Source organism: Eucyclogobius newberryi, unplaced genomic scaffold, assembly GCF_026437365.1.
Source record: "Eucyclogobius newberryi isolate DKJ021-1_F unplaced genomic scaffold, fEucNew1.0.hap1 SCAF_5, whole genome shotgun sequence".
Taxonomy (NCBI): Eukaryota; Metazoa; Chordata; class Actinopteri; order Gobiiformes; family Gobiidae; genus Eucyclogobius; species Eucyclogobius newberryi.
Window position 1 is genome coordinate 27,689,901 of NW_027316167.1, and position 24,348 is coordinate 27,714,248.

General features: G+C 40.1%; 2 protein-coding genes across 3 annotated transcripts in view; both read right to left on the reverse strand.

The window, feature by feature from the left end:
• sv2ba (synaptic vesicle glycoprotein 2Ba) overlaps positions 1 to 21,241 on the reverse strand; it is a 114,494-nt gene extending 93,253 nt beyond the window's left edge. Inside the window, exons 1-13 of one of the 2 annotated variants that reach the window (XR_011931245.1) lie at positions 21,072 to 21,241; positions 17,598 to 18,260; positions 13,749 to 13,929; positions 13,378 to 13,529; positions 12,696 to 12,829; positions 12,215 to 12,304; positions 11,190 to 11,303; positions 11,019 to 11,107; positions 10,783 to 10,947; positions 10,577 to 10,710; positions 10,261 to 10,461; positions 10,025 to 10,184; positions 9,102 to 9,937 (exon numbers count right to left, since the gene is read on the reverse strand). Coding sequence is in view for 1 of the 2 variants with exons in the window: in XM_072465474.1 (XP_072321575.1) it covers positions 9,754 to 9,937; positions 10,025 to 10,184; positions 10,261 to 10,461; positions 10,577 to 10,710; positions 10,783 to 10,947; positions 11,019 to 11,107; positions 11,190 to 11,303; positions 12,215 to 12,304; positions 12,696 to 12,829; positions 13,378 to 13,529; positions 13,749 to 13,929; positions 17,598 to 18,093 (2,100 nt within the window). In the remaining variant the exon portion in view is untranslated. Of the gene's footprint in view, positions 1 to 8,902; positions 9,938 to 10,024; positions 10,185 to 10,260; positions 10,462 to 10,576; positions 10,711 to 10,782; positions 10,948 to 11,018; positions 11,108 to 11,189; positions 11,304 to 12,214; positions 12,305 to 12,695; positions 12,830 to 13,377; positions 13,530 to 13,748; positions 13,930 to 17,597; positions 18,261 to 21,071 lie in introns of those variants that run through there. The other variant, XM_072465474.1, reaches the window with a different exon arrangement.
• Positions 4,380 to 5,475, reverse strand: LOC140381399 (mesoderm posterior protein 2-like). Its single transcript, XM_072465451.1, has one exon. It carries the CDS (start codon positions 5,308 to 5,310, stop codon positions 4,582 to 4,584), a length of 729 nt encoding a protein of 242 aa, XP_072321552.1. The 5' UTR covers positions 5,311 to 5,475; the 3' UTR covers positions 4,380 to 4,581.
• Positions 21,242 to 24,348: the final 3,107 nt, after the last annotated feature.

The following is a 24,348-nucleotide window of genomic DNA, read 5'->3' on the forward strand; positions in this document are numbered from 1 at the left end:
CACCACATGCTTTGTTAAGTCGAGACACTACAAGGCTTTATCAACATATAAACCTTAACGTGGAAACAACTTATCTTATATTTAATATGGAAACAAAATGGAACTATTTAAACCTACCGACATAATCCATTTTTCAGATTTATATGTGGGAAATATATGTATGTATTTTGTTAAATTTTACATAAAATGCCTTTGTTTTATATGAAAACTTAACATGATGATGCATTTATCTCGGTCAAATACAGAAGTTTCAAATTGCTTTATCACATTTTAAGATTTGTTTCTATTCAACAGGAATGTCTCGCCTGAAGATGATTAAACTTGAGCCTTTTTTACCAAATGTAAATGTAAAATAATCCTTGTAATCTTGTTTGACGTTGGGATACTAGTAAAAGTTCATGTGAAGTTCATGGAGGTGAGTTCAGAGCAGTATTCCCACAAACCGCGGCGTCACATTTGACTCCTGTGCTGAGGCGGAGGTGCCGGTGATGGACCGGGACGTGTCGACCGTCCCGCGCAGACACCAGCCATCTCCATTATGCAACAATAACATGCTCTAGCATTACGAAACCCCAGAAAAACAAACTGGGAACACTATTTTCCAAATTTAAAACTCTCCAACTGAATCTGAATGATTAATTCCTTCCCTGAAAGGTGTTTACAGAAATAGATGGTCTCGGCATGAATAATAAGGTTAATAGAAACGTGATGATTTTTTTTTTATAGTTCTCCTGACCTATTGAATACAACCCCAAAACTGATCAGAAAATATTAGATCACGACCAAGGAAAGAGTTTAATTGGAACAGAATTTAACTCAATGAATTATTGTGCAACATGTAATAATAATAATAATATGTAAAAATTATGTCTCTTTAGTTTTGTTTATCACCAATTTTTGCAAGACGGTCCCACTGAGAATTCAACTCTTCTTCGATTGGAACCCAGTCCGAGTGCCAAGATGGCAAAATGTTGAAAAAGCAAAGCCACATAAAATGTTACTGGAGTAATTTAATGTTTTTCAAAAGAAATGTCACAAATTTGAACAAATAATGTGTCCCTAACGCTGCCTTTATGTAGACAGTGCACTCTATTGTTTACAGTATGTGTGTTTATTGTGATTTTGTACAGACTTTAAGGGACTTTTGCGAAAGAGAATCTAATTTTTCGAAATTGAATCCACAATCTTGAATCTTGAATTATGATGTTTGTATTATATTCGAGAAGTAATTTCACAGAGCGCAAACTGAAATCTCTGTGACTGATGTAATGTTCTGCAAGATCATGTTAGCACCATATGCTCTCGGTACACAGTCTGCAGTGAGTACTTCTACAACGCAGAAAATAATCCCAGAGCAAGAAATGTTGGTATAGCAAAATGTACAGAAGACACCACATCCTTGATAGAGCTGGAAATCTATCTAGCAAATCTACATCACTCTACACTTTAAACACACGTCCAGGAGCAATCACATTTGACAGAAGACTGAAATATGAACTATAAACTAATAGGCTGGATGTTCAGTTGTTTGCAGAGAATATATGTTACTTATACACGTTTGCACGCTTTAGAATATATGATGAATGATGATGGACATAAAGGAAAGCCAATGTTAGAAATGCCTTTATTATGGAGCCTGCAACATTATGCCATACACAAAAAGCTAAGAACGGACTAAAACCTTATGTTAGCTGTTAATTGTTTTTCTTTGCGCTCCTCTCACAGCCCATGCAGCTGACACTTTTTGCATTTCCCTTCCCTTAATCCACATTAGGCCTGACGGTGTTTACTCACATGTAATGAGTAAATCATCAGCACAGCAGTGTCACCTTTTCATCCTCCAGCCTTTAGTGTATTAGTCTGGCTTTGATGAAAAGCCTAAGTGACTATATTAGGCTTTCCGCTTGCATTTCAAATAAACCGCATACATGTGGTAAACCAAACACTCATGGGGCTAATTCCTCAGGTTGATATGCAAATCGCCATTTCCCTATAAATATTAAAAGGCTCTTGGCTGACTGTGGCAGGCAATTAGGGATCAAGGTGAGCGAAAGAGGGGGAAAGTGAGCGGGATCAGGATCTGAGTCTAGACTTAGCGGTGCCAAGGACTTCTCTGTGTTTGCTGAGGCTCATTGTCAAAGGTTTACTAAATAATGTAGGTAAACTGTGGAGGGGCTTAAACCTGGAAGCAATGTCAAGACTTTATCAGATACAGGCATTTGTAGGGGACAAACTGCTTTTATATATCAAGTCTTATCTCCTAAATGTGGGTGGGGTTGGACCTCCTTAGTTACATTGGTGTTTGTGTGTTAGTCATATTTGGACACTGAATAATTGGTAGATATTCAATAAAAAATAATAGATTGTAATCCAGGTTTTTCTATTAAAAAAGGCTTTAGTTTGCAACCAGAGACGCAAAAGTAAAAATACTGCAGCCTACAACTAACAGGTATTAGGTAGGCTTTACTTTCACTTCATTTAATTTGAGTGCAGGTATCTGTACTTTCAACAATTATTTTTTTTCCTACTGGATAAATAATATTAAGAAATTAGTAGTAGCCAACTTCATCCTGACCAACACCAGTTACTGTTAGCAACAGTACAGAACAATCTATTATGTTATTGGGAGATTAACTGTGGATAAATTATTTTTACTTATAAATAGGATTTTTTTTTTGTATTTTCGCAGAGTAGGCCTAATCAACATGTTTCCATCCCGTACAAATAGGATCATTGTTAAAAACAGAACCAAAACATTAACAAAATGAATCCTTTTAGCCCTATACTGTAACTAAATAATGGATATAGTGCCGTGACACTGACAAGGTTCACTGAATGAATATAGAAATGCACTTCCCGTGCTTCCCGGTGGTCGAGGGGTTATGGCCCAGCACAAGTATGCCAGGCTCCAAGTGTCGTGAGTTAGAATCCTGACGCCGACAGTTTACTTCTCTTTCCTGTCTAATAAACCCTATGGCCAAAAAAAAAAGCTTTAAAAAGAAAATGCACTTCCCAAATACCCATTTGTCAAGGCCCAATCTCATCAGAACTCTGCAGTTTAGCAGTCGTGCTACTGGGATGGGAGAGCACTGAATACCAGGTGCCACAAGGAGGCAGCAGTGGCTCTATTACAAACTGTCATTTTGTTATTGAGCAAGACACTTCATGTTTCCAGTCCCAGTGCCTTCAGTGGTCCCCTCCTGGATGTATTGAGTCCCTTTCCCAGCTTTCCCATGGATGTATTAATGGCTCGCTCTTCTTGGCTCCTCCATAGTAAGTCACACTTGAAACAGTCACTTATGAGTGAGTGTCTTATTAAACCCTCAGTGAGGCCCTCATCCAGCTGTGAGGCCTCGCGCCAAATCAAGAGGCACGTGCATAGGGCGAGGGGAACATGGATTGTGCAGCTCTGGCTACAGCAGTAGAGGCTTTTACCACCACAGAGTGTCGAGTGAATCATGTAAAGTGTTAGTGTGTGTCCATAAAGCGCTATATAAATAATATGTATTATTTGTCGTATTATTTGAGCAAACAAATATTGTTTATTCTGAAACAATTTTGGGTTGTTTTTGTCATGTATTCAGCTTTCAAATGATTAAAATTACAATTATTTGATCAAAATACCATTGTTATATTTGCATCACGTTATGTGTTCTTCAGGACAAAATAACCTGTTTCATTGCTTTGAGTGAAAACATCTTCTTCTGTGGTGTTTTATGGTGGTTGGTATCCAACCACTGTTACATTACCGCTACAGCTACCAACTTGTACGTCATTCTTGACACATTTCTTATCTTTGGTAACCAAGGCTTTATGTAATGTAGTCCTATTTAAACAGCACAAGAAGTTTGTGATGCAGCTAACTATTGGAGATAGTTACTGGCTGATCACAGGTGAGGAGCTCATGAGCAATTCTAGACAATTCTGTAGAGGGAAAAAATGTGATGTAAAGCGAGCTTTTCTGCATTAATCAGGCTATAATATTTAAATGAACATATGTCCTCCTCATCGTAAAAAACAATCCACCTACTGGTCAATTTTTCACTTGCTAGTTTTGTAGTGCCACTCATAACCAGCAGAGGGCACTAGATTTCATGTCACGTCTGAAGAACACAAAGTATGGCATAAACTTAAAATAACACATTGGTATATTTCCAATTGGGTTGCCAAGAATTATTGCCAATTTTCCTGATTCCAGATCAAAAGCTCACTGCCCAAAACATAGCAAGTCATTTTTTATGTATTTTTATTATAAATAGTGGTATAAAGACATATAAAAATAGTTGTTACATATTTAACTATTTACAACAAAATATGAATAAGAATAAATATAAAGTCAAATAGCATATATTAAACAAATAAATTAGTCCATTCACAGTGAGGCAGTTTGAGTTGGAAAGAAGGCTGTTGTTGGATGACAATTCTGATGTGTTCAGCTGTAGTAATTTCTGGGAACCAATGGGAAATGAAATCCACTTTCACACATCTGTAAAAAATAAGGAAAATAAGATTCATATTCAAGATGACATTGTATCCAATAAAATAGTGCTAGTCTAAGTGAATATTTGTAGCAGAAAATCATCATACCTGATAGGACGGCTGTGACGCTGGAGGTGACTGAAGAACACAGTCCATTCTGACATCCCTTTGTGGAACTTCACTGTACTCTCTGCTGTACTGATCCATCCCAAAACCACAATTCCCAGGATGCACCATCACAGGCTGTGGTGAGTAGAAGTTCTGGCTGATGTTTTGGTTCAGGTTAAGACCCTGAACGTTTTGCGTTTTCATCGGTTTGGGCTGGAAGTAGCTGAAGAGATCCGGCGATGTTGCGTCGTCGTGGGCTGACAGGTCTCCTTGCTCCTCCCGCCTCTGGAACAGCACCTCTTCACTCAGGCCCAGCTGAGACGACAGGTAGGAGATGTAGCGGATAGTGAGGCGGAGGGTCTCGATCTTGGTCAGGGTCTGTCCGGCGGGGGCCACCGACGGCGGTAAGAACGATCGGAGATGGTGGAGCGCTTTGGTCAAGTCCCTCATTCTCAGCTTCTCCTTCTCACTGGCGCTCTCCCGTTGCTTGGAGCGGATCTTGGTCGTCCTGGCTCTGCCCAGTTTGCGTCCGCTCTTGGCTTTCTGCGAGTAGCCGGCGTTGGATGTTTTGCCGGATGGTTGTGGCAGCTGCCTGTAGGACGGCGAGAGGCTGGAGTCCATGGATGAAACAGGGGAGAGAGACGGTGAAGAAAGGCTGGACATATCCGAGTCAGAACACCACTGGTACTGCAGGCTGTAGTCCAGAACAGGGGAGGAATCCATGTTAAGCTGCAGGAGTAGAGAGTGGAGTAATGTGTGCCGTTCTGAGCTGCACTGCCGGTATATAAGTCCAGGCCAGGCCGCAGAGGTGTGAAGTGACACCTCTGCAGATTCTCCCAAACCATCAGTGTCCCAGGCCCTCACACACACTGTGCACCACTCTGTCAGAGCCCCCTGCCCCCTGCCCGCTCTCTGCTCCTCCTGTCTGGGAAAGTTCAGCGGCAGCAGCCAAAGTGTGAATTTTGACCCCCTGCTCCAAATAATAAACAGATTTTGCTTTTTGGGATTCTGTCCATTCAGCGATGTAGATGCGTTTTGCACATGGAGTGCACAAAAGTAGCTTATGTCTGACAGGAGGCATGTTTTGCTATCACTTTTGAGGGTAAAGTAAAACAGAAACACTTTCCCGTGTTGGAAATCAAGACATGGCAAAGTAATGAAACAAGAATGTAATAGATACTGAGGTGTAATCATGTTATAGTTCTGTGACAAATGAATGACTTTTACTTTACCGTGTTTTCTTTTATGTCTTGATGTTTTCTTGTGTTGTCATGGTTTATCCAATTACGGTCAGTATATTGTTTTATTGTGTTGTCCTTAAAGTTGTAACTTTTCTTGTGGATTACTTTGCCTAGTATGTTCCGCAGTGTGACATTAAACTTGTATATCATGCATTTATTTAATTACAGGTATTTATTGCTCAAAAATACCTTGAAAAATGGCCTAGTCCTTGGAGATAGAAACTTAAAAACATATTTTGGAATATTCTCCATGGACACAGACAGGATTTATAGCATACTGCAAAAAATCTTTGGCCACGCAAAAAGGTGGCAGACAATCCACCAACAAAGTTTGTGTATTCATTTTATACCTTGACATTATACTTTATACCTAAGTATGAGGTCATAAAACTGCATTTTTGAGAAAGATATTTGTACTACTAGAACATATCTGCCATACAATCAAAACGTTTTCTCTCTTTTTGAAATTAAATGAAATAAAATATTTTTACCCACACATAAATACTGTAGATGTAGTGATGTGATTAGGAAATACTGGCAATATATGTGTTATTTAAATGTTATTACAAGTTTTAGTTCATTATTATTATTATTAATTATTATATATTATAATTAGTATGTTAACACATTCTCGCTTGCTAAGCCACACCTGAGTACAACCTTGAACCTGCACGTCACCCGTGTCTTCTGCTATTCTCTTGATTGGCCCACTCAGAGGTTTTATGATCAGATAAAGACGGGGCAGCGTTAAAAAGATGTCTCGCCTGTCTGAGCTTTGCTACTGTTGGATAGATCGGTTCATATCCTTAACCAGTCAGATGTAGATGAAATGTTCTGGGGCCTAATGAGCCATGGAGCTGTGTTATGACTTTAAGGCCGAGGTGAGATGATTTCACACTGATGAGAACTGATGAGTCTGAAGGCGTCACTTCACACGTCAGCTGTGTGAACCAGGGACCAGGAGATACTCTGCCCAGTGCTCGCTTTTTGATATTTCTAATTTGTAATAATATAGAAATTGAATGTATGTAAAATCATTATTTATTATTTCTATGTATGTGTGTAAGTGCTAAGCATTTTATGGTGTTAAAAAAAATTAGCCATGCAATTAAATATTTAGAGTGATATAAGAGGCTCACTTAGGGTTCATGCTTGCATATTCACTGACTTAATATTAGGACTAAACCAGGACTAAACCAAAACTAAACCTGTTCTAGATCAGGACTAAACAAGGACAAGAACAAGACGAAACCAGGTCAGGGTCAGGACTAGAATGGGTTAAATGTTGGACCAAATAACGAGAATAACTTGTAAACACTCCTTAATTACCTATAAATGCCCCCAAAGATTTTAGTTCAATCATCATTGTCTTTTTACTATATCTAGTTATAATATTCAGATGTTATAAAGGCTACAGCATGTTTATTGGCATGTATTTGTTTATTTATTTCTGTATGTTGATTGCATCAAAGCAGAACACTATACTACTGCTGCAAAAAGAGGGGAAATGTTCACACCATGTAAAATCACAATACTACAAGTATTGTAACATTCCAATAGTTTTCCAAAGTATTCTATTTATACTTATTCATATCATTCATTTTCTGGTCAAATTCAATTTATTGTATTTGCCAAACTAAAACTAACTTATTCTAATGTTTTCCATCGGAGGATCAGTGAAACATCACCTTATTTTTTATTCCATTACATTTTTGGCTTACTTTAATTAATTATTCATTATTTCGGTCTGAGATATTGAGACAATTCCTAATGATATCGAAAATGTCATATTCCTTTTAAATATTTTTTTTTTAATCTTTCTGACATTTAAAAGCTCCTGATTGCTTTTAAAATGTCCTGTGGAACACAGATGAGCAGTAGGTGGACAGTGTGTCTGCCTGGGCACAGTGAACTGGGACTGAACTCTGTGCAGGACACTCACCCTGACTGAGGTGAGGCTGTGGGAGCCCGGGCTGGAGTTTGGCACCTCGGGGTGGACGCCCACCCACAGTAGGCTGTAGCCGGGCTTCTTGCCAGCTGTCTGTGCTCCAGAGTGCACCCACTGTACCACGACCCCTCCACAAGGTGCTCTTAGTTCAAGATGTGGCCAAAGGCAGTTCATGTTTGCAGGAAATCTCTGCCTCTGCCACAGTAACTCTAAGAGTTGCACTAGAGAAATACTCAGGTTGTTTAACTGTGTAGGCTGTAACAATTTAAAATGCTGTACACAGTAAAGGATGGCATGTTATTTTACATACTAGCAGCTGAATTTCAACATACATAAAGCCTGATGGCACAGCAGACTGGGGGTGTGTTTGTGAGAGTGGTCAGGGCAGGGGGGTCGGGAGGTGTCAGCAGAGGGAATACATTCTGCACCTCTGGTGTGAAGTAGCTGAGTGCAGGGGTCAGCCAAGGGTGGACTGTAAATTGTATCTAATTGTTGGAGAATGACTGTATGAGAAATTACAGAGAACATAGTAGCATTAAGAAAATGATGAACTTGTTTTTATCAGTGCCAGTTAACTAATTCAATTATAATTTAGTTTGAACAGTAAATGATAGGCCATCGGTCATCCGTTCCTAATTGAGGTCATCCATGTTATGTATAAAAGTTCAATTATAATATTTGCTAACTGAAGCTGACATAACTGAAGCTGAATACTTCTAGGAGCAGTTTAAGAAAACCAGAGGACTTTCATCAGAAGAAATTCCCCTAAGCTCCAACATGATAAGTTTTTGTTTCTATTCCAGCCTGAAAACAGGCTTTCTGGATGAGCAACAAACAACAATATTATTCAAGGAATCAGTGTAGTGCCCTCTAGTGGTGCCAGTGTGCCAAAGGTGCTGCAGTCAGCAGTGCTCTCACACCTCTGCTCAGAGTAAACACATCCTCCTCATACCAGCAGCTCACTTGCTCACACTTGTGTGCTGCCATGTTTTTACAAGCTCCCCAGCTCCTCTAGATCAACCTCTGTTCTTGTGGATGGATACAGTCATGTTCACTCAGCTCTAGTAATAAGCTCTAGTAATATACTTTTCTAGAGAATAGCAGCATGGAATAAAAACTGCTCTGGTGAAACACAGTTACATTTATTCATAATGACAACACAAAAACAAAACATAAATATCACTTTTTTATCTTTATCTTTATACACATTTGTTGCACCTGCACAGCCCAATACTATTCCCTCTAATTCAATATTCTACGTATGACAAAATTCATTTTTCTTTGTAAACATTTGTTACTTGAGGGGAATTTTCTTTTCCAAACACAGTGAAAATGTGTACTCTGTTGTGTTTATTTTTCAATAATAGGAAGACTTCACCTTAGTTCAAATTCAAAATTGAGCTACAATGTAACAGCTATTTGACTGTACGAGCACATTTCTATCATGAAGATACAGTACTGATAACAGCCACACAACCATACACTCTTTACACAATCATGTCCAAATGAACTTCCTCAGTACAATTGAAGCAGATTTAACAAAACAACACAAAGAGCATCATAGAAAAATATAAGTTTGTCTCATTATGTCATGGAAAGATGAGACCATGTGATTGTCAAAGACGTTGTGTGAAGTTCATGGCAGGATTACATGCCCATCCTGGTTCAACAAGAACTACATCACATTTATGCACAGACACAGTTCCAACTTCTCATTCAAATAGCTACAAAAACTAATCAACTGTTTGGGATAGACTAACACCATGTTACATTATGTACAGTAAGTTTTGACAGCAAAAGAAAGTCAGCCTGAGGAGCTCATAGCGGAAACAAAAAGCATCCACAGGTCCGTGTAGGCAACCAAACAGGCTTGACAATTCCAAAATATATCTTTCTTCTGAATAACCCCTTTAACACACTGTAAATGACTGAGTGTTTTGGGCCTAGACGCTGCACCGTTGGCTTTTCATGATTATTCTAAGAGAGGATTTTCTCCCGGGTTTCAGGCAGCTTCAGAGCCAGCAGACCACCACAGACGAGAGCAGAGAAGGCCAAGAAGATGGGAATGATCTTAGTGACACCGATGAACGCTGCAAAGATGAAGCTTGCTATAATGGCTGCAAACTTACAGACGCCATTCAGGATGCCAAAAGCTGTCCCTCTAGAAACACAAAGATCAGTTTAATGTACACACCCAGTCACCCTTATTGTAATAGTTTTAAAGCAAACTGAGTGAGTAGAATGGCACCTTTTTGCAGAGGGATATAGTTCTACAGAAATGACCTCTAGTCCGTTCCACGCTGCTACGCTGGCTCCATAGAACAGACACTGCCAACATATTACAGCCCCCTGACTGAAGCTGAGCAGCAGGAGGAAGGTGCAGGCTGATGATGCCAGCATCGAACCACCTACACAAACACACGGAGTCTGAGCTGATAACGTTGTACATATGTTATTGTTAACCTTCCCCAAAGCTCCTCTCACCTATTATTCGAATCCTTCCTATCTTGTCCATGAACAAGGCTGATATGATGTTGCCAGGCAACACCGCTAAGCTTCCCAGGAAGCTGACCAAATAGATGACGATGTCATTCTCCTCCTGAAAGTTGAGATGACATCCTTTCTTTGGATGGAGAAAAGTAGCATTCTCCATTCGACAGTCTTTGAATTTCTCTTTCCATAAGTCTGAAAACAAGGCAAATGATTTGTTGAAATGCTAAATGCCATTTCATTAAACTGGACTGAAATCAATTGGTCTGAAGAACATTTAAAGCCTCATTAAATGTCTACATTATAATACCTGTGTTGTAGAACACTGTGTTTTTAATGGTGCAGTTTTCAAAGAAAGTGTTTGTTGATTTGATGTCCTCAAAGTAGCAGTTCTCAAACAAGGAGTCCTCAAACTTCACAGATTTAATTTCTATGTTTGCAAACCTGAATGAAAATATTTAAAAGTTGTTCCTCATATTAAAAAACAAACAGAATATGATCTATCTTCAAACATACTTGTCATGAATGTACTCTCCCTCCCGGTGCAGTTGGTTCACTAAAGAGAAGTTGAAGTGGAAACGCTCCACTCGTTCTCTGTGGAAGACCTTCACTTTGGACTCGTACTCCTCATACTGCATGTACTTGATCATATCAGGGAACCACACACCAAGGCCATGGTAGCTTTACACAGAACACAATTTTAAGTACTCTCGATTCTAAAAGTCGAATTGAGTTAAACAGAGTGATGCTACCTGAAAGCCAAACAGAACCACACAATGACCAAGAAGAGCCCCTGCAGTCTGAGCTCAGGGGCCGACAGGGACATGATGTTAGCCATCACCTACAACACACACATGGTCAGTATGTTCATATTTATACTGTATGTATATTCCTCCAGTAATGTGCCTGTGTGTGGTCCTCACCTGCTGCAGCATGGTCATGTGCCGGACAGACCAGCGCTGGAAGGCTGTTCCTGTGTCACTTTGAATCTCGATGAACTCATCCTCCTGAGTCTGAGGAGTCTTGATGTTGGTCACCTTTAAGTGGAAAAGTAAGATATTTCTTTTTCTTATTCTGTGACTTGCACATCACATTTTCCTCGTGGGTAAGTACTTGTTTCTGTGATTCATTCCTTGAGAAAGGAAAGTCAAATGAATGGAACGATTTCATTAACTTTTCTATGAAACTGATTAGTTTGTAGTTTTACTATTTTGTCCCGTTCATTTTCCATAACTTTATTCTAAGTGATATAAACAATGCTCCACTGTAGCAAGGACATCACCAGCTCAGTCCTTTCATGACATTCATGTGCCGACTGCTGACCTACTGTACGCCATCAGAGGTTATAACGCTCCCTACAATGGAAGCATGGCTGCCCTTGAATGGTCTTCATTCCATACTGATGGTAAAAAAAACATCTCCTGTGTTAGACATCCCATTCTACAACTCTCGAGCTTGAATTATTTCTACAACACTAATTTTTCTAAGATTTATTGTAATGCTTTTAGTCCTTTAAACTTGTAAACTTTGAAAATGTGTTTATAAAGAAAGCATCAGAAATCATTAGAATCTGAAAGGCTTTATTGGGAGCTTGTGGGTGTAATAGTATCAGAGCAGACATGAATAGAACGCAGTAATTCATATGATTAATTTTGCCGACTGCAACATGTCAAAAGGCCCGCTGTGAAAAATACCTGTTGTGCGTGTCGTGGCACCGCTGAATGACCAGTGCAATCATTAGTGCTAATAGTGGCACATGGACCTCTCTGATTTGATAGGTCAAAGTGTCCACTATGGGCCGCGCAGCAGCCATCAAAAATCAACACAATACACTCATATTTAGACTGCTATGTTTCCTTTTTAAAATGGGCTTTTTACTTATCATCACTATTGTTATTACACGACACATTGTAGTAAATATGAGTTTAAAGTGGGTACAATGACTTACAGTGAAGACTCTCTCAGGCTCTCCCTTTGCTTTCCAGTTGGTGTCGTGAACTCTGCGCAGAATCATCCAGGCCTCATCATGCCGGGCATTCTGCACGAATGTAGAGGATTATTATTATTATTATTATTACCTATTTCTATGGTGAACAGGAACAAATAATACATAAATACATAATCTCAAAATAAACATGAATCATTTATTTCAGTTATGAGTATGAAATGTATTGCGTAAGTGATATGGATGTGGTGTAACGCTCTGCTATAACAGACAAACACAATACCACGTGTGGTTATGGGCTTGACTATGTGAAACATGGGTGGGTGGTGTTTCTGGTAGAGCCTTAGCAGCTCCATGCTACTTTACACAGCAGTGGGGTGACACTGGGGAGACTGATGACTCTACAGGTTTAACCAAAGCTACTGGATATTATTATTAGAAGATGTTTTCATGCGCTGTTGTAGTGATATTCTGTGTTTCTGACCTCCAGGAGGAAGCGGGGGCTCTCTGGCATGAAGACCACTCCAACCAGTGCAGCAAGAGCAGGGAACAGACACACCAGGATGAACAAGCGCCAACTGTGCATCTGGAACTCTGAACCGATGGCAAATCCCCAACCTGTTTTCAAGTAAACACAATTTAGATTTTTGTTTTGTTTTGTTGTTTTCTCTATAACTCAAGCATTCATAAAACAAACAGATGTCAAGATAAGATAAGATAATCCTTTAATATCCACACAAGGGGAAATTTTGTTATTACAACGCAGTAGAAACAGGAGGAAAGGACAGATTATAGGAAGTTAAAAACACACTCTTAATAGAACTCTTATGAACAAAACAAAAAACTCTTATTAACAAAACTCCTCTCCTATCTTAATAGGGAATGGAGGGGGGGAATAAAATAAAATAGGTAAATAAAAATAAAAAGATAAAAATAAAAATAAGGTAATAATAAAATAATGATAGAATAAAAAAAATAAAAAATAAAAAAAGTAAAAATAGCTAGCACAAGACTAGGTAATACTATTAGCAGGTAAGTAAACCGAATAAAAACAAAATAGAACACTCTTATTTACAGGTACACGGACCACTAATATTACAGAATATTGCACATGCTCTTAGGAGAAGTCATGAACCCTTGGGCGGGGCTTACAGTCTGTGCATTACCATAGTGAGGGATGATGCCCCAGGCAGTGAATGAAGCATACAAGCCGCCCAGCATCCAGAACATGCAGAGCCAGCTCAGATGTTCTCCACGCTTGTCCATCTGAAGGAACTCAGTGAAGTAGGTGTACACAATGGGAATAGAGCCTCCAATGCTGCAGAAGAAACAGTATTTTATTGTTGCCAATAATATTGAAGTTATAACATTTTCATTAAAGCTACATTAGATGTGTGTAATCTGTGTATAATTATAATTAAATAGTTAGTTTAAACGTTGACTTTATAGCAAGAATATGCTGAAATTCTTTTTCTTTCTATTCTAATGGGCCTTTTGGACCTAGAATAGGCTATGTACATAGATGCTGGTATCTCACCCAAAGCCTGAGCAGAACCTGAAGAAGAGGAAGAAACCATAGCTCTGAGCAAAACATGAGAGGAAGGAGAAGACCAGGTCGATGGACAGAACATAGATCAGACACTTCCTCCTGCCCATCTTGTCACACAGACCACCCCACACCAGTGCTCCGACCATCATGGCCACGTACACCAGGAGACCTGCAGGGAGAGAGCAATTTTACAACTCTTTAGCACTCATATGGTAAACGAATTGAGTGCATTTGAAATTGGGTTGACTTCTCTTTGATCTCCACAAGGTGGCTCCCTCTACCCTCATAATGAATGTTGTGCTTGTGAGACACTTTTACACAAAAGCAAGACTAGATTGCAATGACCCAGGAAAACTATTACGATATTAGTCATTTAACCCTTATGTTTTCCATTTGATTGTTTTTTCTGTACAGCCCTTTTTCATACCCTCATAATGTTCCAGTTCCATGTGCAACTAGTTAATATTATAAAATAGATTTGAGTTTGTGCCTTTTATGCAGGGACTCTATCCAGTCCAGCATGTTTTCCATCCCTGACCACCCATACCTCCAGCCTCCGGCCTGTTTTTACTACACACGGCCCTAATTACGGTGAGGCTAAGAGGCTTAACGGCACGTGGAGCCATAGTGTGCAGTGCACCTTCCCCGTGGATTACCAGGCGGTCCGAGGGCTGTGCCGAGGGCGAAACACACGGCAAGCTGTACCTCCCTGACCCATTCAACAGCCGCACAGAGACGTGCAGCACGATGTGACACTTGACAGAGGTTGCTCAGGGCTGTACGTGTATGCCTTAGATATTGTATTGTACGTATTGCAATGACAGGTTGACAGAGTGGCCTTGCAATTGGAAACACGGTGGAGGCTTAGAATCGAGCCCTGCAGCAAAATGCAGTTGTGATTGCAGAAGTGTCCTTGGGCACAGCAAAGACAGAAGGAGGGATGGTTTTTATATTTTCTTCTTTCAAGCAACATCAAAGGCATAAAAGCGCAAAACATGCTTTAAAAATGCATTAGACATTCTGTCAGTCATCACCACAAATCAGTCTGATTTTGAGTTTATTCAACTCTTCAAAAGTTGCTATAGTGTTCGGTTATTTTGAAAATCCACAAAGAGATGTATATGTATCTTTGTTCGAAATTACATAGATTATTCAAAAATATTCAGAAACTTTTGACATAGACTTCCACAATGCAATGCTACGGTTTTTCATTAACATTGTCATTATAGTTTAGTCTTGATTTAGTCCTGTACACCTTAGTACAGTAACAATTTCTTTAACACTTTCTCTCATATGATAGAGGTCGATCAGTTGCGCCCCAACATTGTGAAAAACATCCAGCCTCGCATGTCTTCTTTTCCAGGCCCGTGTGTTGCATGACTGCGAGTGGAGAAAGAACCATCCTCCACAACTACTTCATATTCTCTCCCACTGATCAGAGGCGCTGCACAAACAGACGCTGATTTCATTTTCACCGGGGTCTTCCTCCCCTCGCCTCCCACAACCTGTCAGAGGCCTCGAGCGTATCTGACAGCCCTGCACCGAGCGCTGCGGGCCGCCGGAGCTCTCTGACGGCTGCAACATGCTCCACATTAGCCCCGGTAGCACACGCTGAATGTAATCACCGCTGGCTTCTTCATCAATCCCCGGCAACGCCCTTGTCCCATGGGCCTGTTGTTAAGATGAAATGATGATGCGCAGTCCGCCTCATCGCCTGCTGCTGCACACATGAGGCTACACATGCGGCAGATAGTGAATAGTAATGCACACTCTCATTGTCACTCTCCGGGCGTAAAGTGAGAACCAGGAATTTCAAGGTACATTTCCCTGTAAGTGAAATATATGCGGCATTTTTTAGTGCTTTGGTTCTGGAGTGAAATTTAGGAAGTAGTAGATATGTCAGATTGATATAGGCCTAGTCCTGCTGTTGAAAATGTACACTACTTGGACAAATCATATTCATCATCAATCGTTTGGCCATATGAAGAGACTGCTAAATGTCCCTCTGTGTTCAGACACAAACATATGCCTCCATCAAACTCTGATGAATGAAAGGATAAGAATAAGAATAAGCTGTATTTGACTCTTATGCACTATGTAACTTTTCTGATGGAGTTGTTATTGTATCACTTGGAATTTTCCATAGTACGGCATTCAATCTCATACAGAGGAGAGAGAAATGTGTTGTTTTTCAAGGTACGTTGGATGCCTGTAAGTGAATAAATAAAAGTCTAATTTCTAAGTTTAATGCCATACTGTGAAATATTCCCAGGAAGTCAATAACATCAATATCAACCCACCTGAAAAGTTACATAGTGTACCTTTAAAGGAAATATAAAGCTACTAAATGTACATGAATTGTATTGAAATAGAAATTTAGACGTAGGCAGTGTTATTGATAATATATGGTATGCCATGTAGTCATTCATTTTAGTTAATGGCCTACTAAAGCTAAAATCTTAAGTAAAAGCATGCAAACACAGCTTGTATTGGCCCAGACTTAGTAACACTTTGTTGCTAATTGATCCCATTGGCTAAAGGCAGTGGTCTGAAGCCATGTGCCATCAAGAGCCAATTCTGTTGCAGCCAAGCACAGTGGCAAATCATTTCACTGATGAGTTCCTCCTCGCCGTAAAGATTTCAGCTCTTCGACAGATGACTGCCATTTGCAAGCCTTGTAAGTTTTCGGTTGGTAATATTGGATGTGAGCATGTTTTGACTGCAATGTGTGATTTTATGACTACGGAGCTGTTTCATAAAGACGGACTCCACATCAACTAGAGGACGTCCCAAATTAAACATTTTGCCTCATCTGAAAAGACATTTAGTTTCTTTACAGATGTTTGCTTTATTTTTTCAAGATAAGTACCATATCTTCATCTTCTTCTGCTTGTCTGGGCCGGGTGGTAGGGGCAGCAGTCTGAGCAGGGACTTCCAGATTTCCACCACCCCAGACACTTCCTCCAGCTCTTCTGGGGGGATCCCGAGGCGTGCCCAGGCCAGCCGAGAGACATGGTCCCTCCAGCGTGTCCTGGGTCTTCCCCGGGGCCTCTGAGACATGCCCAGAACACCTCCCCAGGAGCCTTCCGGAACAGATGCCTCCTCTCGACATGGAGGAGCAGCAGCTCTACTCCGAGCTCCTCCTGTGTGACTTAGCTCCTCACCCTATCTCTTAAGGGATTGCCCAACCACCTTGCGGAGGAAACTCATTTCGACCCCTTGTATCCTCAAAGCTCATGACCATAGATGAGGGAAGGAACGTAGAATGACCGGTAAATCGAGAGCTTTGCCTTTCAACTCTTTAATAAATTTACTTGATAAATTGACCTATAAATGTGTCTTTTAGCTCCTGTTGATATATATATACGGTGTATACATATATGCGCTTCTAAATAGTCATAGGCCCACACAAAAATAGACCTGCCTTCCTGACATTGAAATATATTTAATGGAACCAAAATGGTCTGTGGCTGTCAAGTCTGGGCTCTACAAGGTGAACCAAAACATGTACTTATTTTTTTGTATATATTATTTTTGTCCGTAGGCTTCATAAGAGAGGAAAGGACAGTGTGAAATGGGGATGAGAGAGAAGGGAGGACATGCACTAAACTGTCAGAGTCTCACAACACTGCGGCCGGCTGCACTTGGAACCTAACGTACGTGTTCTGTGCCATAACCACTCGACAACCGGGCAGCACAATATGTACTTATTTCTACAGCTCTTGTATGTGTGTGTTGTGTGTGTGTTTTGCCATTAGAGGCTATAATCATAGTCTCAATGCTTCAAAACTGTAAACAAAACAGCAAAGTATGTATTGTTTTAATATCTCTACTTACCTAGCAACCCTTTGTCTGCGTTGGATATACACATGTCCTTCTCGGCACTGGGCATGACAAAGCTCACCACATAGCCGTCCACCCCATCTGCCATCAGCGCTAGTCCCAGGACGACAAACAGCATCCACTGGAAGCGTCCGTGTCCACAGTCCTCCATGATGCTTTCGTACTGTTCTGGCAGGTTCTCCTCTTCCACCTCCTCCTGCTGGGCTGCCTGACGGGCTTTCCTACGGGCCTCTATCCTCGCTGCCCTCCTCGCCTCCTTGATCTCGTCAGGGTGCGGGATGCCCTGGTACTCTCCATCGTACATCTGCTCATCGTCGTCCGCGCCCTCTGTGGCATCACTCCTCGCATCCTCCTCCTGAGGTGGGTAGTCCGACTGGTAGGGGTAGCCATCTGGGCCGACGCCACCACCCTCTTGTTGCGTGTAGGTGTAGTCTCCCCCACCACCCTCTGTGTATTGCTGGTTGACGTTGTTTTGATACGGGTCTTCCATGGTTCAAGGCAGTTCTCAGGAGAACAGTGACTTGCAGTTTACTGAAGAAAGTTGTCAGCTACAATGGCATAATCGTCCCTGAGAAGTTTGAATTTTGTGAAGGGCAGTATTTAAAAGCCTATGGGTTGTCCTACCTTCTTTGATAGGCAGCGAGATGCATGCTGTGCCTGCAATACAATAAAGATGAGTTTATTCATCAGCACAACAGCAGAGTGGAATGTACAGATTGCTATGCAACACATCCCAGTGGAACATGTTGTGACCTGACAAATGGTGTCACACTCTACATTCCCCTGAGGGTTCTTGCACATTTATATTAGCTAAACACAGATGGAGCTCTCCTGACCCTTAACTATACGGCGAGGCCTAAATTAATACATTTTTAACGATCTTTTTAGTAGCTCCAATATTTTGTTAGCCTATTACCATAATTGTTGCTCTCCTTTTTTGTTTCTTTTGTCAGGAGGTTATGGACCCTTCCAAAATGTTCATGTTAATTACATACCTGACTGTATATGCACTGCTTTTTTTTAGGACATCATAACTTTGCCAGAAAGTAAATCCGATATTTGTATGCTTTAGTATATCTTTTCTTTCTGCTCATTGTGGATAACCTTCCTTTGACACAGTTCTGAAACATGATTTGGCCAGGTTTTATACAGGCTATTTATTTGTTTTTTGCAAAACTTCAAATCTGAATATGTCATTTGAAGAGAAGAACAGACAGTACTTCCTAGTCTCCCTCTCAGGCTGTGTCCTTCCACGCAGATAATCTTGTTGCCTCCACACTCACATGCACTGGCGCCATTTTGATCTGTTGCATAGTGAATAGCTTCCTCCTTCAAAATCTTCAGTGATTCTTGAATTTAATCTGCACAGCTTTTTAAATAACACGACAGGGCTATAGTTTGCAATTCATCTAGGTAGTTTATGAAACCCACCAAAATATATGCCTTTTTTTCATTTTAAGTCAACTCTTATAACAACTAAAGCTTCCAGATTTACTGACAGACACTGGTTGCATTTGATATGATAGAAAAAAGAGAGAATCTGAAGAGCGCTTCTTTCTTGGCTGTGGCTCTGCTTTATTCTAGTTTGAAGCCTTGAATGTCCAATAATTTAATCCAGATTAGATTTTTTTTCATTTTGTCCTTGTCCACTATTGTTGGATGATGAAAGTCATGGAGGGGGCTCTGGGGATTATGGTCGAAAATGACATCTCTGCTGCACATTGTAGCCTTTTTGGAAACTTTTCTGAAGTATTTTCTTGCATATTTCCTATGCTGATATGTCTTTATTTCTTGTTATGTGATTGTAGCTGTTATTTTGTTCAGATATTAAGCAGGTATGTGTTTAGTGGACAGAGGTTGTGTTAAGGTCACTCTCTGATCCAGCAGTTGTGCTAATGCAGCTGCTGCTTACATAATAGAAGACACATCACACCCTCCTGTGTGCCCCAGCACTTCTTTATGCGGATAAACGCATCCATTAGGAAAGTTCAAATATCAAATCAGCTTTAGCCTTTAAAATGTGAATTATAATTTTAGGTGTTAAAAAGTCAAACTGCTAGTTTCAAATCTGAAAAATTGATACATGTCAGAGGTCTCACTGGAAGAGGAAAAGTAATTTAATACACAAAAAAAGCAATTTCAGTTTCATCAAGTGACCTTTTAGCATCAAGGCCGTTCATTAGTTTGACTGTTGTCTTTGCCAGATATCTCCATTCGGCACAAACTATGGAGGCTGTGTGTTGAGCTATTGTTATGTTAATGCTGCACAGGAAAGAGCTGCTAAATATGCAAACACAGTCTACAGCCTGGAGTCAATGACCTTTTAGAAAGATACTTTATTTTGATTCGATGAGTTTTTTAAATTTTCATTCTTTGGACATAAACAGCGGTGTTATTACAGCCTGTATTTTTAAAAATGCTTTTCAAATTACAAAGTGAGACGAAATCCAAACATTCATTTGTAATGGATCGAGTAAAAGTACTACATTATTAAGATAATAGAAAAAGCTTCAGTTGTAGTCATCTGGACTCAGTTTGAAAAAATAGACGTTTCGACTCTCATCCAAGAGTCATTGTCAATAAAAGAATTTAGATCGAGAACTCCGATATTAATACTGTTCTGTGGTAAGACAGGTTAATATCGGAGTTCTCGATCTAAATTCTTTTATTGACAATGACTCTTGGATGAGAGTCGAAACGTCTATTTTTTCAAACTGAGTCCAGATGACTACAACTGAAGCTTTTTCTACTATGGAACACGCCTGGACGAATGAGGGATTACACCGACACATTATTAAGATGTCATTTCAGGGTTTGAAAAAAAAAAAAAAAAAGCCTTTGTAAATATGTGTATTAGTTCCATAAAACACTGCACAGTTATTTATGTATATTATATCACGACTGTCAAAGCAATAAGGTCATTTTAACTTGAGCTCCTTTTTGACCGAAGGAGGTCAAAGGGCAATCCTGTGTGTTTTCTGGAATAGTGTCCTGTTTAATACACCTTACAAATGCTTATTAGAAAGTTAAAACTCCAATAAGTCATTGTGTTGGAATTTTTAGATTTCTTGGGGGAAATAGACAAGACAAATCAATAACTAAAACTCCACCAACAGGAGACTGTGAGAACCGTTGAAAGAAATTGAAAAACCGAAGAATTTCACAAATGCGGTTTGCACGGCACTTAACAATGAATGGAAGCAAACAATTTTTACAGGATATGTTACATGGAAACCTGTTGGCTGAATGGAAGCTTCAGTTGGCTGAATTAGACAAACAGCTACTGTAAAATGCAGGGTTGATGTTAGACGTATGGGCAGTTACTTGGCTAAACACTGAACTATCTATGTAATTGTTGACATAGCAAAGATTAGACATTTGGAGATAGTTTGTCACTTTGTTCTCTCTGCAAAATATCAAATCAAATCCACAATCTTGTATGCATTTCAAATTAACAAGGTTCCTTACCAGACTTGGCATTCCCTTTGCACAAATGATGGTTGTGGATTAAATAAAAGTACTATGTGAAGTCCGAGTAGGTGTAGTCTACATGTCAGTTTACCCTAAGGCCGGGCAGTAGCCGAGGCTGGGGGATTAGAATCCAACCTCACGATCCCCCCCACACACCATCGCCCCTCCCTCACAGGCTCATCCCAACAGGAAACTCCTAGGACTCACCCCCCCTCCCCCTGCCCGTCTGATGGTACGGCCCGCTCTACTACAGACTTTAATACCTCTAATAGGGAAAGGGAAATAAAACTTCACTTCCCTCAGTGTAAGGTCAAAGGTCACAGAAGAAAACCTATCATGGAAGCTTGTTGCCATGGAGACTCCTACTGTAGCTTGGCCCAAGAGTTTGGTCGGCCGATACTGCGATAAAATGTCTAACCGTGATCTGATTCTATGTCTGTTATTGTACTGTATTTGTCATATTTCGATTCAATTTCAGTTTGATGCAGATTTACGCTCGAACATGGACACTTTTCCCCGCCCACTCTTGTTGGTTGTGTTCACGTTCTAGTCTTTGATCGTGTCATAACCTCAGATGGTGGGCAAGGGACACTTTTCCGTGTTGATTGCATTGGACATGAAATATCTAAAAGGAAAATTCACAAAAGTTGAACCAATCTCATAGTGACTATAGACCCCAGAACCCATTCCAAAAACAAAATCTGCACTCTAAGAATATTCATGTTAGTTGCCCGTCATCTGTATTAAATTTGGAGAATGGAGGCGAAAGTGAAGCGGAACATGATGTGAGTTCAATGGCAAAATTTGGATTAATCAAAGAAAATCACCAAATATGAAAAATCAAGGCGGGTTTGGCAAATGATGACCACTGCGCTGGACGTGAGGGATATCAGAACTGCCAGTGCATGTACATTTCTTTTTACAGATTTATTACATACCTAACCACAAATCATACTCTTTGTGAAAACCAAAACAATTCTGTGAAATGGAAAAAGCAAACTAACTGACATTTCTACTCCAAAACCGAAACCCCAAATTGTTGTATATGAGTATGTGTATGAGAGTGTGTGTGAATGAGTGAGAAGTTCCTTGAAGCACGTTGAATGACCATTGAATAATTGAGTGATTATGAATGTGTCTGAGTGGCACCTTGAGCTGAAGATGGTAATCATATAGCTCACATCATGTCTGCGCTTTTTTTTTTAATTACGGCATGCATTAGTAAATAAGTAAATAAGCCTGAAGATGGTAGATAGATAGTAGTAGTAAAAGTAGTAGTAGTAGTAAAAAAGTAATTGGGCATTGTAAAATTTAAAATATTTAACTCTCTTTAACTCTATATAAATTCAATATTTAATGTATTTATTGCAGGGATTAGGACTTGGAGGTAACAACATTTCCCATTAATTCATTAATTCATTCACTGTCATGTCAGTCTGTGGAGTTCTCCACCCGCCTCACCCCAGGACATGGTACATCCCGCTATGGGACATCATTATTGAGAGTAGATGTCTTGCATAGAGGCAAAGCTCTCTAATCCGAATGCCAGATAATTCGAGTGCAAAGAGGATTAGCTCCACCCCAGCAGAGCCATTGGCTAAATTTAGCCCCCATGCTCTGTGCCTTCACCAGTCTGCATTTAACCTCTCCTCAAGCCCCGCCCAGCAGTTTCTTCCCCTATGCTTCCAGGCACAGCGTCCAACACTGTCCACCAATCACAACTCTGCCTCATCATGATGTCAACATGACGTTCATGATGCCTTAGAGTAAAATAATCCAGAAATGATGTCCAAGCAATGAGCCCCTTTAAAAAGATGTCATTGTCAGCGAGACTTGGTGGCTTTGATCAGAAGCTGTCCTCAGAGGGAGATGAAATGTTTGAGTGCTAATGGCACGCCTCAGAGCTTCAGTCTTTGGTACACATAGCAGGATTAAGACTAATGGTGTGTGGAGGCCTGTCCCAGGAGGACCAGCACAGACGGCTGCACATGCACACATATCATGCAACAAATGAACGGCTTCCAGGGGAATATTTAAGAATAAGTGATAAACTCACTGTTTCTTCTGTGATTTAACTTCAAACAATAGCCTTAAGATACTTTTATAAGAATATAGTTTTCAATCTAACAGTAAGTCGTTATCCCTCTGTATAGGAGTATGCGGTATGTTTACTCACTTTTTTCAAACTTTTTATCCCACACTCTTTAATGTTTCCAAATAGGAGCCTGTGGGTTTGTGTTTTACCTGAAATTGACTTGCCTGATCGTCTATGTGGGTGATGTGAGTTAACAAGGTAAAGATAGAGCACAACAAAGCCCAGCTGCAGCAATTACTGCAAAACTGTAAGTTTTGTTGACTGGATATGTGTTGTGGCTCAGAAGCTATTGCCAGATTTCTAAGTAGGTTTTCAGGGGGAACTTTTCTCTTTGTAAGTGTTCAAATTTTTACAAGTTTACAGTTTACACAGCTGAAGATGGTGAATACAGACAGTTATCTCTATTATAAATACTCGTAAAAGTGATACAATCCGATATAATGTTAACTTATAATTAGATTACAAGTTAGAGCCACTCTTGTAATGTCTTTACATTGGCCTCCTCAGTGAGATGAAATCAGAGATGCTGAGCCGGCAACAACAATTGCAGCTCTTTGTTTATTTCCCAGTAGAACATCTTCTCTTATACGGCCTCTGTGGCTGCGCTGCTCCTGTTTGCTCGTAATTACAGAGAGGAGATCTGTGGGAGTTAATCCACAAAGCTTTACTGAATGGAGGTGGAGTGAGAAGGTATGTAGGGGGCAACAGAGAGCCATGGTCCAACCTTCCCAAATGGTTGTCTTCTGATTGGACAGAACAACGGTGCAGCTTAAGTTACCTGGTGCATGTTTGAGTGAATTCTGACTCAAAATAAAGGCTTTTTAAATTATTATTTTTGTTAGCAATTGTTTCTTTATTATTGAACATTTGACATTAAGTGAATATCAACAAGTGGCAAAAACACATATTTCTGTGAGAATGATTTGAATTGTACACAGACAGTAATCCTAACTGATGGGATCACCAGGATTTACTGAGACGCAGGACCACATTTGAGGACACCTAGTGGACACACAGGGTACTTGACTGACTTCAAATCCACTGTAACTGTACATAAACACTTATGTCTGCATTCTTTATGTTATGGCCAGCCGCTTATTATGTTGCATGATTGCTATAGTGGTTTGAATATAGGCTTACTGCATGAAAACTATGATCCACGATGCAGATGGTGTCTCC